Source organism: Octodon degus, unplaced genomic scaffold, assembly GCF_000260255.1.
Source record: "Octodon degus isolate 3935 unplaced genomic scaffold, OctDeg1.0 scaffold00089, whole genome shotgun sequence".
In the NCBI taxonomy this organism is placed as follows: domain Eukaryota; kingdom Metazoa; phylum Chordata; class Mammalia; order Rodentia; family Octodontidae; genus Octodon; species Octodon degus.
In genome coordinates this window covers 1378309-1392779 of record NW_004524665.1, presented here as the reverse complement: position 1 = coordinate 1392779, position 14471 = coordinate 1378309, and the positions used below count along the sequence as shown (strand labels likewise).

The 14471-nt window shown below is 36.8% G+C and overlaps 1 protein-coding gene across 29 annotated transcripts in view; it reads left to right on the top strand.

Moving 5' to 3' along the window:
* Nucleotides 1–14471, top strand: part of Trip12 (thyroid hormone receptor interactor 12) — a 164240-nt gene that overhangs the window by 93644 nt on the left and 56125 nt on the right. For 10 of the 29 annotated variants that reach the window (XM_023722104.1, XM_023722102.1, XM_023722099.1 and 7 more), the window contains 10 exons: nucleotides 1743–1891; nucleotides 6422–6457; nucleotides 6539–6634; nucleotides 7643–7735; nucleotides 7933–8094; nucleotides 10523–10591; nucleotides 10917–11082; nucleotides 11701–11818; nucleotides 11936–12092; nucleotides 13916–14069. In XM_023722104.1, coding sequence (XP_023577872.1) covers nucleotides 1743–1891; nucleotides 6422–6457; nucleotides 6539–6634; nucleotides 7643–7735; nucleotides 7933–8094; nucleotides 10523–10591; nucleotides 10917–11082; nucleotides 11701–11818; nucleotides 11936–12092; nucleotides 13916–14069 — 1200 coding nt within the window. Of the gene's footprint in view, nucleotides 1–1742; nucleotides 1892–6421; nucleotides 6458–6538; nucleotides 6635–7642; nucleotides 7736–7932; nucleotides 8095–10522; nucleotides 10592–10916; nucleotides 11083–11691; nucleotides 11819–11935; nucleotides 12096–13915; nucleotides 14070–14471 lie in introns of all 29 variants that reach the window. The other 19 variants (XR_002822379.1, XM_023722100.1, XM_023722096.1 and 16 more) reach the window with 7 other exon arrangements.

Below are 14471 nucleotides of genomic sequence, written 5' to 3'. Positions count from 1 at the left end.
TCTTGATGAACTTGAGGGCACATTTGTCTTTGGAGACCTTGAGCAGCTCCATGGTGAGCTGTTTGTAGGGGACGAAACCGCACACCCCAGGACCATGTCCTGGCGATGGCAGCTGTGCCTCGGTTTGCTCACCTTCTTAGTTACCTTGTGGCTCTTGTTTGAGGCCCGTGGCCGTAGGATAGTGTGGGGCCATGGCTACTGTTCTTCAGTGGTTGCTCTGGGGGAAGCTGCTTTTCCTTCTTTTTGTTTCTAAGTCCAGAATCTGATCTCACAGTTAGATTTTCTTCCTGTATTAGAGAATATCTTGCTGCAGCTTGGCTGCTTTTTGTTATTTTCCATTTGGCATACGCTCTCTGGGATAACATCTCAGATGTTAAGGTGTATTGATGATGGTACTGATCTTGTTGAAGAAATTAATATAGAATTGGCAGCTCCAATGTTAGAAGATACCCACTGGATGATGTATGTGCCATTGTTTCCTCTTTTAAGTGGTTGTCCCGTAAGATATACTTGGTATGAACTACTTTATCATTTAAAAATGAATTAGAAGCAGTTGGAAGTTCTTTAATTTTTCTCATTTACTTCATTTATTTCTTCTAATTAAACATAATAATATCTTCCCTGATTTGGATTAATGCTGTTTAGTTAAAAAATTTGCAGTGTATTTCCAAATGGACCTTTCGTTTTGGTCAAACAGGTAGGCAGCAGTAATTATGGAATTAATTAGCTGTGGCCTTAATAGCAAAGACAGATCTTTGAAGGAATACTATGTGCGCTAAAGTTCTATACCTCAGAAAGATTACTGAAAATTATAAAAAGCTTTGACTTCAGTGTAAGTTCCACATTGGCTGTTTCCAGATGTATGTCTGGGTCCTAGACATGTCAGTTTAAATGATGTAGGACTACAAAAACCCAATGTACGAAGAATAATTTTAAAAGGTGTAGAGAATAATAGGGCTTAAAAGTTGAAAATAACATCAGGTATAGATTTGGTAAACATTCATTGAGTTAATTGTCATTTTTAAGTAGGAAAATCCTAATGAAAAATGAAACCCACGTGTGAATTTTTGAGTGTTTCTGTTGCTTAGGTGATTAATTGAATCTTACAGTAGAAATATTCTGACAGCCTGCATATGGAATGGAAGGACATAGGTATTTTACTTAATATTTCATTCTTTACACCCTCTTTCGTTAGGTGAACTACTCAGCTTATCCTTCTTGCTTTGTTTCTTTGGATTCCATTTGTTCAGGTGGAAATGTTTAGAGAACATAAACATTTCTTTTGAAGTCTGAGTATCATTTAGTAGGTCTTTATAATTGCAGAAAACTTTTACTCATTATATACATTTCTTTAAAAGCAGGTATGTTAAAGCTATCAGTTTATACTAAAAATTGAAATCAAGGGGCCGGGGAGATGACTCAGTAGAATAAGCGCTTCTCTGGCAAGCACAAGGGCCTGAGTTCAATTCCTGGTTCCGCCAAAAATAAATAAATAAGTAAATAAATAAATAAATAAAAATTGAATCAACTTTTCACAGAAGACAAAGTGAGATTACAGAGCAAATCCAATTACTTTAATTCTGCCCTCACAAAGGGAATAAATGCTTTAACCCTAATGTGGACTTAGCTCTTATTTGGCCTCCCAAGAAGAAAAGCAGCCAGCTTCGGAGTCGCAGTTTATCTCAAAGCAGTATTTTTCTTAAATGTTAAAAATTAATGATTTCTTTTTTTTTTTTTTGAAGGTTCTAAGGCCCAGCAGCTTCTGCAAGGACTACAAGCCAGTGATGAAAGTCAGCAGCTTCAGGCAGTAATTGAAATGTGTCAATTACTAGTAATGGGAAATGAGGAGACACTGGGAGGTTTCCCTGTGAAGAGCGTTGTTCCAGCTTTGGTAAGCACACCTTAGAATGTGGTTAAGTTTTTGCCAAATACATAATTGCTGTTACTGTGAATTTTAAAGTATGATAGAATTAAGAGATGAGTCTGTGACTTGGTGCTTCTGTTTTGTGCTTGTAGATATGGGAAATGATTGCTAATATAGAGGTAGCAAATTTCCCTCCCTCCCTGCCTGACTAGCCTATCCTTTCCTCTTTTTGTCCCTTTACCCATCCCCACTTCTTTCTCTCTGAACCTCTTTCCTTTCTCTCCTTTGCTCCTTCTCGTCCTTCCCTCCTCCTTCCATCTTCTCTCTCTCCTTCCTTTCTCTTTCTCTGACTTTGTATCTTTCTGTGGTTTTTCACTCTCTTTTTCTTTCTCTCCTCCTCCCTCTCATACCTAGGCCTCACACATGGTAGGTGAGAGCTCTTATTACCTGAGCCCGAGTTAGTGAATTTTCTATGTCAATTTTTTGATGTATATTCTCAAGATCTTTAATATTTAAATAATTGATTTTTAAGCTGTTCATCACACCAGTAATTACCTTGATTCTTGCAGTACAAATGTGTCAGCCTTTAAGAGAAACTGTCATTACTGTTGTATAGGTCCCTTAACATAATAATAGTTTTTGAACAGTGACTTACTTGGTAATAATTTATGTCTGATTTGTATGCTTACAGAAGGCTAACATAAACATTACTATGTATTGTAGTGTTATTTTATTTTGGAAATTAAATACTATGTATGTCTTTTATATATGCAGGACAACTGAGAAGAAAAATGAAGTATTTGGTTAATATATTGTTATTATATTGGTTTGACTTCATTGGAACCTATTATCAAATTATGGGTAGCGGGATTTGTTTTGTTTTTTTAAGTTCTGATTTTGTGGGTCTTTTTTTTTTTTTTTCTAAAGAGAGTACAAGGGGCTGGTGAGATGGCTCAGTGGTCTGAAGCACCTACTTACAACAAGCTAAGCAAAGCACAGGGACCGTGGTTCAATCCCCCAGCACCACATGCCAGCCAGCCCCGCCCCCTGGTGGGCTGAGCTGGACACACACATAAATAAAATAAATAAATTAAAAAAATATATAAAGAGAGTACAAAATAGTATTAAAACAGAAAAGTTACAAGTGAAGTATAATTTCACTAAACAAAGTAATACGATTTCACCGTATTTGTTGTAATGCAGTGTTGTATTCCAACCAGTTGTTCATATTACCAGATGCGTTCATGCAAAATTGGAAGAACAAAGGAAAAAAAGAAAGAAATATATAAGATGTTGAGGAGAAAAAGTAAAAATGAATTATGTTTCTTTTTTTTCTTTTCTTTTCTTTTCTTTTTTTTTTTTTTTGAAGAAACCAGAATTGAACTCAGGCCCTGGCACTTGCCAGGGAAGCGCCAGGGCCTGAGTTCAATTCCGGGTTCTGCCAAAAAAAAAAAAGGAAAAGAAAAGAAAAAAAAGAAACATAATCCATTTTGATTTTAGTTAACACATGACAAGCAATAGGAATTTAGTTCCTACCTTCTGCATGTTCCCACACCATTTGTTAAAGAGCCTGTCTTACCTGCAGTGCATGCTTTTGGCCCAAGTCAAAGATTAGATACTGGAAAGAGCTTGGAGTTTGTACATCCTCTGTTTTCTGTTGATGTACATGGCTGTTTTTTGTTGTCTTCCCTCCCCTCCCACCCCTTCCAATCATGCTGCTTTGTAGTAGCACTGTAGCTTTATAGTATAACTTAAAAATCCAGGATTGTTGTGCCTTCTGGTTTCTTCATGTTGTCCAGGATTCTGTTATTCTGGTTCTCTTCTTTTTCTATAAAAGTCTTATGATTATGTTCTTTACTTCTGTGAGGAATGCTGTTGTTATTTTAGTTGAGATTTCATTAAATTTGTACATCAGTTTTGGAAGTGTGGTGGTTTTGTGTGTGTTGATTCTGCCTACCTAGCAAAAAAGGGTGTCTTTTTGTTTTCTGATGTTCTGTTAGATATTTTTGCAGGATATTGTAGTGTTTTTTTTGTTGCAGAGGTCTGTTACTTAACACGATTTGGTTAATTTTCCAAGTATTAAATTGTTGATTGTACTGTTTTTAGTGAGTTCATTGATGAATAGGAACACTATTGATTTTGGTGTGTTTTGTATTATGCTACAGAATTTGGTTATTCTAGGAATCTTGTGGTGAAATTATTGGATCTTCTGTGGAGAGGATCATGTTGTCTGCATATAATGATATTTTGAGTTCTTCCTTGCCTGTGCATCTCTTTTATTTCTTCCTCTTGTCTGGTTGCTCTGGCTAATGTTCACAGTACTTTGTTGAACAAGAGTAGTAATAGAAGATACTTGTGCCTGATTTAATATTTCGGCAGTAGGTATGTCATAAATCCCTTTTATCAGATTGAGATAAGGTTCTTCTTCAAGATTTGTTTTTGTTATCAGTGGATGTAGCATTTTGTCAGGTTTTTCTATGTCCATTGAGATGATCATACGATTTTTGACCTTGCATTGATGTGATGTGTTACATTTGTCAGTTAGTGTTGAACTTTGCTTGCATCCCTGGGAACTTGGTGAGGGCGTATGATCATTTTGATGATTTGTTGCATTCTGGTTATCAGTATTGTGTTGAGGATTTTTGCATCTGTGTTGATTGAAGAAATTTGCCTGTAGTTTTATTTTTTGATTAGCTCTTTCGTTGGAATCAGGTTAATCCTAGCTTTCAGGAATGACTCTGGAGCACTCCTTGTTTTATTAAAGCATTTGAGGGCTGTTGGCATTAGATCTTCTCCGGGGTTCTTAGGGAGTTGGCAGGTGATCCAGCAGGACCTGCCTCCCATGGCTTTAGTGTTGGATGAGGTGGCTCTGGCTCGTGTTGATACAGAGCCAGACTTTTGCCTCTTTGCCAGTCAGACCTCATATTAGAAGCCAGGTTTCAAATCTTAGCAATTTCCTGGTAGTAAAACATTTATATTACCTTGAGTATTTCATGAAAGCAGTGTTAGCCTTTTTATGTCAAGATTTTTGCCTGTTGTCACCATTCTCACATTGCTGATTTGGTTTCCATGATTTGGATTAGAATCTTTCTTTTGTGGTTCGTTCATTTAAAAATTAATCATAATGAAGAATGAGCTAACCATTAACCACCCGTAGTTAAAATGCAGTTTTTTTTTTAGATAAACAAACCATTAACTATAGCCAGGGATGGTGACACATAACCCACTTTATTTAATTTGGTTGTTGGTTAGGTTTAAGTACTTACTAAACTTCCATAATGAGACCAGCTAGTAATGCTGGCTGTTGTTAATGTCCAGGTTACCTTTTATCACAATTAAATATAGTATCTAATCATTACTGTCTCAGTTACTCTTCTCTCATTGCTGGGACAAATACCCAATACCCAAAATGAAGGAAGGAAAGCTTTATTTAGCTCAGTCAGTGGAGGTTTCAGTCCATATTCAGCTGACTCCAAGGCAGAGTGGCACATGGCAGAAAAAAGCAACCTTTCATGGTGGCAGCAAAGAGCAGCGAGCAAAGGGAAGGGCTGCGCTCTGGTGGCTAGCTGCTCCTCACATTGTAATGCAGATTATTTGCCCCAGGGCAGGTGCAGCACCCACACCCACAATAATCACAAACTCCAGAAGCTGACCCATGACTGCATGAGGCTTTGGGGGGACACCTAGACACAAACAAACCATAACAGTAGCTATATAGATGTGGCCACAAACAGTTTTGATCTAAGGAAATCTCTCTGCAGCTATTCTTACTGTATTTTGCCCTTGGGACATATGATATACCACAGTATCTTATCTCGAGTAGAATATCTGATATCTCTTACCCATATAGTTAGAGATTTAATTTGAGGGTATTTTATAGTTTAATTTCAGTGCATTCAGATTTTTCCACCTAGCTAGAAGAAGGAAATGACTATTTCCCTCCTAAAAGAGGAAATTTCTTCTGTGACTCAGCGACCTCAGGGAGATGGACTGTGTACTTCTAGCTGTTTTGCATTCCTTCATTTGAAAAGCATGGTGGAAATCCATTTAAGATCTTTTCCACACACACACAATAATAGATATTTAGAGTCTCTCATGAGTGGAAGAAGTATGTTAATTTTGCTCTAATTAGTATGTAGTTTCTGTTACCAGTCTTGTACTGAAATTTCAGCTAAGTTAAATAGGCCTTATGTCTCAAGAGAAACTTGCTCACCAGAGTTAAATCTGTAGTTTTTCCTTGCTGCTCTGCTATTATGTATGAAACACTGGTTGACACTATATCCATGGCCATGTGAAGGAGTTTAGAGCCACCAAATGGATCATTAGCAACAGGAAGTGTTCACTTTTGACCTGGCAACACCCTCAAGTCAGATCATGTTGAGTCATAAATGACATCCTAAATATAGTCATTTCTTATGTATATCTGCTTGATTTTCTCATATTATTTTTGTACGATAAATAAATCTTGCATAATATTTTAATTTCTCTTGAAATAAATATTTCTACAACCTTTCAGTTTGAATGCAGCTTTTAATTTCTTTGTTATCTTTTTAACAGATAACATTACTGCAAATGGAGCATAATTTTGATATTGTAAGTATATTTCATATATTAAAAATAGTCTGCATTTTAATTCTGAGTTGTTGTTGAGTAGGCATCACACTTTTTTTCTAGATGAACCATGCTTGCCGAGCCTTAACATACATGATGGAAGCACTTCCTCGATCATCTGCGGTCGTAGTGGATGCCATCCCTGTCTTTTTAGAGAAGGTACTTACTCTTGTCCTGCTTTCCCCACTTGTTCAAAAGAGTAGACCTGATCGAAAAGTTCACAGTGCTGGAAATTGAACTGAGGGCCATACCTGTGCTACACAGGAGCTCTATCACTCAACTACTTTCCCAGCCCCTAATGTATATATTTTTAAGCCATGCTTCCAGAAAAATACTCAGTGTGTGGTGGACCAGTAGTTTAAAGCTAAATCTAATAAGTCATTTATAAAATCAGCCCTGTTTTACAATTTTTAGTAATAGCAATCACTGCATTAGTAATATACATTTTAGAGAGGAACTTAACACATTTGATTAAAATCTTAATTTCTAGAAAACATCCCAGTGAGACTAATTAGCTGTATTCTTATTTTATAGTGGAGAAGGTAAAATTGCATGCCTTGCTCAGGATAGAAACTAAGAGGCAGTAGAAAAAGAAAGTTTTCTTGTATGGTTTTTGTGGATAGTGATATGTCTTTTGTCTGTATTATAGGCACTTAATGGACTGTTGCTCTTTTTTTGGAATAAGGGTTTTTTTTTTTTGTTCCTCAAATGCCTTCAGGGCACTTTTGGCCAGCGGGAGAGTTGTGAGGTTCAAACTCCAGCAACCTGAGGCTGACAGCTTTGTGGAAGCAGCCACTTAAAGGACTGAGCTATGGCCAGGCCCCCTGTTGCTCTTTTTTTAATGTGTAGTAAAGTTTGCTTTTTATGATAAATACAGAATATGGTATAAAATTTGAAACTTAATATTTTAAATTTCTTCTAAAACTCATCAAATGAATATATGAAAATTTATTTTCTGTGTCACAGTTTTCAGTACTGTAAGACAGAGCTGTGTAATTGGGAGGAAACTTTATGGTTGTCTTGTACCTTATAGCCTCAGCTCATCAGTGATGTGTTTTTCTTAGTAAAGGGTGAGGACATTAGAGAAAATGTTAGTCATGTGGAAAACAAACTACTTTGAAAAGAACTTAAATGTTAACCTTAGGTTACATATTTCTGTGTCCCCAGCTGCAAGTTATTCAGTGTATTGATGTGGCAGAACAGGCCTTGACTGCCTTGGAGATGTTGTCACGGAGACACAGTAAAGCCATTCTGCAGGCGGTATGTGTTGTACCAAAGAACCATATCTCATTTAACATTGGATTTTATGTGACACTTGTACCAGTTTCCTGATTGCATTCTCTTTAAGTTGCATATTGCTTAATGTGGAATGTTAGAATTTTGGTACATTTTGTTGTTGATACTGTTAATGTTTGATAAAGGAGTTTTCTTCACTTTAACAGTATTCTATATTTTAGGGAGGTTTGGCAGACTGCTTGCTGTATCTAGAATTCTTCAGCATAAATGCCCAAAGAAATGCACTAGCAATTGCAGCTAATTGCTGCCAGAGTATCACACCAGATGAATTCCATTTTGTGGCAGATTCCCTCCCATTGCTTACCCAAAGGCTAACCCATCAGGTAATGTGAATAATCTATTTCTGTATTGTTACAGAATCATGGCTTCTTAACTTGTGTATTAAAAATTCTTCTATCAGAATGTAATAAATGAAAGTGCTCTGACCCTTATTATCCAGGCATATAACATAGTAGGTTATTTTATATTATATATTATTATTATTATTATTATTATTTTTTTTTTTTTTTTCTTTTCCCTGAGAGGGCTTTGCTACATGGTTCAGGCTGGCCTTGAACTCACTGTGTAGGCCAGGATGGCTTTGAACTCAACAGCAAACTTCCTGTCTCAGCCTCCCAAGTACTGGGATTACAGGCATATGCCAGTACACCCAGCTTTAATCTATACTATTTTGTTGGGTATGCCCAAATGAAGTCATTCCTTTGTTTGATACCAGTATTTTGACATTAAGGAATATATTGCAGCAATTATTCAGTATGATATCAGAATTTCATTTTGGAAAGATCAATTTGTCATTTTTTTTTATATTTATTTTTATTTATTACATTTATTTATTGTGTGTGTGGCCAGCTCAGCCCACCAAGGGGCGGGTCTGGCTGGCATGTGGTGCTGGGGATCGAACCGCGGTCCCTGTGCTTTGCCAAGCTTGTTTCAAGTAGGTGCTTTAGACCACTGAGCCATCTCTCCAGCCCTGTCATTTATTTTTAAAGATCATTTTGTCTTGAAGGGTATTAGAGTAGGCAGATGGGAGCTGGAGGACATGGGTTAATACTAGAGGAGAAACAAGACAGTCTCACATGAAAATGAGAAACGTAGACTGCAGTCTGGGTTTGGCAAAGAGCAAAAGTGTGCCTGTAGGCGGTTACGTCATCGGACTGCAGTCAGTGATAAAGTCTGAAAAGGAAGTTTTCTGTGCAGTTGGGTTTGGAGGATGGATTATGAGCTAAACTTAAGGTTGTAGAGGGCTGGATTAAAAAAAAAACAAAACACAAAAAAAAACCCCTTTAAGTTAATGGTCTGGGCCTGGTTGCATGAGAGCCCTAGGTTTTACTCCTACTACTACCAGAACAAAAATGCTGAATTCATGTTTTATAGTATTAATATTAATCCTAAAGCTATTGTTAAGATCTAGCTTTAAAATCACCTTTATAAAAAGCATGGCTTAAAAAATGAATTGGGTACATAAAATACATTTGAGTGAATAAGTGATGCATGCAAGATGAATAAAATAGTGATGATTAAGTCACTCTCAAGTATTTTGTTCCTAACATGATCAAGACAGAGTAGAGTCATTTATTCTTTAGGTTGCTTTTAAAAATGAGCCAGGCAGGGCGCCTCATCATTCCCACCCTCTTAAGTCTGAGGCAGATAGATCCTGAGTTAAAGCCTGACCTGGGCAGTTTAGTGAAATGCTGTCTCAAAATAGAAAATAGACTGCAGATTCAGTTCAATGTCAAAGCCTTGCGTTCAAATCCCAGTATCACTTGGTGGGAATGGTTGACTGAAATGAAGTCTTTGCTTTAGAAATGAGGTATAAAAACCAGAGAAATTGACTGCTACTTTGTAGTACTCTTCTACACCTAACATGATGACAGCAGAGATGAATGTGTGGTATACATGCCATAGCAGGCTGTTTGTATCATTGTAAGTTTTAAAAGGTTTACCTGTACAGGGCTTTTAGATACCTATTTTTGTAGCAGCAAAACTAGGTTTTGCATATGAACTCCATTAGGAAAGAAAATCAGAACACCAGTGAAGCCAATAAAATATTCTTCCCTTATTGTTACTTAAAGTTTTCTCAGTGAGGCTCCTCTATTTTTATAATAAATAGCAAATCATTCTTATAGTCACTCTTAGTTTTCTAGTGAATATGTCTAGATTGTTTTAATAGTATTTCTGTTCTTATGTGTACAGGTTTTGACATTATTGTAGTCACCTTTGATATTCATAAGGGATTAGTTGTAGGGCAGCACCACCCCTTGCAATGTGTGTGTATGCATACATACGAATTCTAAAATTTTTGGACTCTCATGTTCCTGTATACGTTTGGTTCATACATTTATACTTAACTATAGTGTGTGTGTGTGTGTGTGTGTGTGTGTGTGTGTGTGTGTGTGTATTTAAATTTTAATTTGGGATAGTTCTAAAACAAAATAGAATATTTATTATGTTTTTGTTTTGCTATTGAGATTATTATATAAGCACAGTATTTGTTCTTTTCTGTGTATTTGCTTTCATTTTTGAGTGCATTTATGGAGGAGAGAGGTTGCTCAATAGTATGACTGTCTTAGCTTTGAAAGTTTGGAAATTACTGACCCTGCTTTGCTTCAGTTCCTTTACATTGGCTGAGATCACATTCGCTAATGGAGGTTGCCTTAAAGAATTTGGGATTAGGAAGAAGATAAGACAGTGATGTGTGTGACTGTCATTGTTTTGTAAAAATGAACTTCCATTTTCCTTCTTAAAACATAGGATAAAAAGTCAGTAGAAAGCACTTGCCTTTGTTTTGCACGTCTAGTGGACAACTTCCAACATGAAGAGGTAAGCATTTGTCTTTTTTTTTTTTTTTAATGTATTTGGTACTGGGTCTCACTACATAGCTTTTACTTATAGTGATCCTCCTGTTTCAGCCTCCCCAGCCCTGGGATTACAGGCATGCATAACCATGCCTGGTCTCAGTGGCCGGCTCAGCACACCTGGAGGCGGGGCTGGCATGGCATGTAGTGCTAGGGATTGAACCTCGGTCCCTGTGCTTGCCTGAGCTATCTCGCTGGCCCTGGTTTTTTTTTGTTTTTGTTTTTTTTTAAGTAAGTTGAACTGCTAAGATCAGAACATAATAATTTCTTTTTTTCTTGTGTTTGTGAAGAATTTACTTCAGCAGGTGGCCTCTAAAGATCTCCTTACAAATGTTCAACAACTCTTGGTAGTGACTCCACCAATTTTAAGTTCTGGGATGTTTATAATGGTGGTTCGCATGTTTTCTCTGATGTGTTCCAACTGTCCGACATTAGCTGTTCAACTTATGAAGCAAAGTAAGTGCTATTTTATTACTTTATTATAGGAAAAATGACTTTTTCTATTAATAAGTAAGGTCAATATAAGCCAAGCACAAGTACAACATACTACTTAGTAACATTGGATATTAATGAAGAAAAACTTCGGGCTGGTGGAATAGTTCAGTATAAGCATGTTCAAGGCTCTGGGTTCCATTCTAGCATCACGAGAAAGGGCACAGCATGTGTTAGGACCATGTAGTCAATTGCTACACATCTTAATATTTTTTGGATCAGTGACAAGTATATTGATATATTGGAATGAAAGTATGTTGAGTATACTGTTACATATAGTTGTGTGCACCTCACAGAAAGGGCTAAATTATGAGTGGTGAGGGATGAGGTGGATGGAATCACAGTACAAAACTCAGCTGGAAGTTTTGGACTCAAATGAAACCCCCAGAAAGAACTTAATGAAATCTACCTAGATTTCTTCTTAGGTTTTTATTCTAGCTAATTTTGATACTTACTTTAGTTTCCCTGATTTTTATAAGAAGGTAATTCTGATTGTTTTTCTAACTAGGGAATTGCCTCTTAATAAATAAAAGTGTTACAAGTAGATTCATAGTCTTTTGTTTTTTATTGCTGGCTTCACAGACATCGCAGAAACACTTCACTTCCTCCTGTGTGGTGCCTCCAATGGGAGTTGTCAGGAGCAGATTGATCTTGTTCCACGAAGTCCTCAAGAGTTGTATGAACTAACATCGCTGATTTGGTAAAGATGAGGCGATAATAATTGTGGTTTGTCTGAAGTAATTTTATCTTAACGGCCTAACATTTACTCCTAGTTCAGGAAGCTGCTTCCTAAAATAATTTTGCTTTTTGTTTTCAGTGAACTTATGCCATGTTTACCAAAAGAAGGCATTTTTGCTGTTGATACCATGTTGAAGAAGGGAAATGCACAGAACACAGACGGTGCGATATGGCAGTGGCGCGACGACCGGGGCCTCTGGCATCCCTATAACAGGATTGACAGCCGGATCATTGAGGTAGTAGTTTCATCGTACCGTTTAAATGTGTTTATCTTGGTGGTGTGTGGGTGCAGGGATGGAATGGGGAGGTGGGCGTGTGTACTGCGGTATGCTCGTTTTGAATTAACTCAAGATTCTCTTGTTTTGTCTCCTGAGAACAAGGTCCTCATTTCTGTTCAGGTCAGAAAACAATGATGTTCTAGTCCTGCTTCTGCTGCTCACTACCTGATTGACTTGGAGCGAGTGATTTCAATTCTGTGTTCTCTAGTTTCCTCCTTTCCAAAAGGAGACATTGGAGGAGTTAGGCTATGTGTTTTTAAAACCTATCAACCTACTTCAGTCCAAAAGGAACCTACCTCTTCAAAGATTTGCATGTTTCTCAGTACCTTTAGTAGCAAAAACATGAAAACAAACATCTGCCTCAGGGTGACTGATAAATTATGCTATGTCCATAGCTTTGTATATACTTTGGTTATGAATGGAAAATTTTTCATAAGAATTATGAAAGCATACAAAATTATGTAAATCTTTTGCATACTTGACAACATAAAGAATGATAGCACAAAGAAAGGAATATATCAAAATACTAATAGTTTCCCTGATAGGTTTTGTGCTTTTCTTTTTTATACTGGGCATTCTACTCAGGGCCTCACACATGTTAAACTCACACTCTAACGCTAAGCTCTAGCTCCACAGCATTTTTCATTGCATTTTCATACATAGTCTTGCTAAATCACTTAGTTGGGCCTCCAGTCTGTGGTCTTGCCTCAGCCTCTTGAATAGCTGGGATTACAGGCAGACACTACCATTCCCAGATTATTTTTATTTCCATATTTAATACCTTTGTGCTGAAATATTTTTAGAAATCTTTGAGTCACTTGGTCTACCTTACGGAATATTGTGTTATTTGAAATGCAGTGCATCATTTACTAATTTTCAATATGTAAGATACTTATAAATGTTAATCTACTTTCAACCTTTGGTGTTAGCATACTCTTATAACATCATATTTCTAGAATAGATACTCCTCCTTAAAGATATCTTCCAGTTTCTGAAAGTGGAGGTTTGAAAAAATTTTAATGCATAGACTTAAAAATCAAGAGATAATTATGAAGAAATCTAAATTTAGAGTCAGTCCACTTTTACATGGATACTAACTTTGATCTTTTGTGCATTGCTTTCTTGTATTCCCAACAGTCCTTTCTTCCAGTAGCCTGGGAGTCTCTGCTTAGGTTGGATTCTGCACTGAGAGTGAATATTGTGTCTTCTGTAGGCTGCCTGAAACCATGCAATGTTCAGCGTAATCCATGCCACCCTGGCAATTAATCTTTTAGTCTTAGTTGTGTTCCTTTCAGTCTTAGTGCAACCTTTAGGTGTAAGGTCTGTAAGGTCTTATTATTCTAAGGACAATAATAAAAGATCATTTTGTTCAAAGGAAGAGTTTGGTGGGTAACTAAGAATTCATCATTAAACATTTTTAACTTAAAAATTAGAATACTATGGTTATGGATAACAACTTTCGTTCTCTCAGCAATGTCTTAAAAACTTAATACTAATTTTGTCTTTATGTCAGTGATGTTACAGAACTGGGTACTGCATTAGAATTTTATCTGCACTTGTCTTGGGGTATCTGCTAGGGCCTTAGGTATATATCTTTAATAAAACGTGATTTATTGTGAATGAATTGTGACATATCTACAATATTAGCTTCTCTATGTTCTGTTACTTTAAGACTTGATGAAATAAACATGTAAGATAGCACGTTAGAGGGTCCCTACTGTGTCTTATGGTAATTAATTTCTCCATGTTTAAATTCAAGGTTTCTTTCTCTTTGCTCTCAGGCAGCCCATCAGGTCGGTGAGGATGAGATAAGCTTGTCCACTCTGGGACGAGTTTATACTATTGATTTTAATTCTATGCAGCAAATCAATGAGGACACAGGAACAGCACGTGCCATTCAGAGAAAACCTAACCCCTTAGCCAATACTAACACTAGTAAGTGCTTTTTGAGTCAAAATAATACTATACTGTTGTGTTATATTTTCTGTTTACATAATAAGTAATAATTGGTTCATTGAGTGTTCTTGTTAAGCTCAAGACCGTTGCATAACAGTAATTTGGTTTTTAGGTTTTTTTTTATGAGATGGTGTCACTGAACTGGTGTTTTTCCCCCAGTTTTTCTACATCTGTATGTCCTAGGACTCCATTTAGAATGAGCCAATTCAGATGCCTATCTGATCCCGATGAAACCTTGGTTTACCTTTCTGTGGAGTCATCCCCCCATCAGATTAGTTCCTTCCAAACATTTGATTTCATACCTCTTTCCAGATGACAGTGTTCCCCGCCCCCCGGTTTCTGGCACTTTCTCTCTCCTCCCCTCAGGGATTCATTGTATTG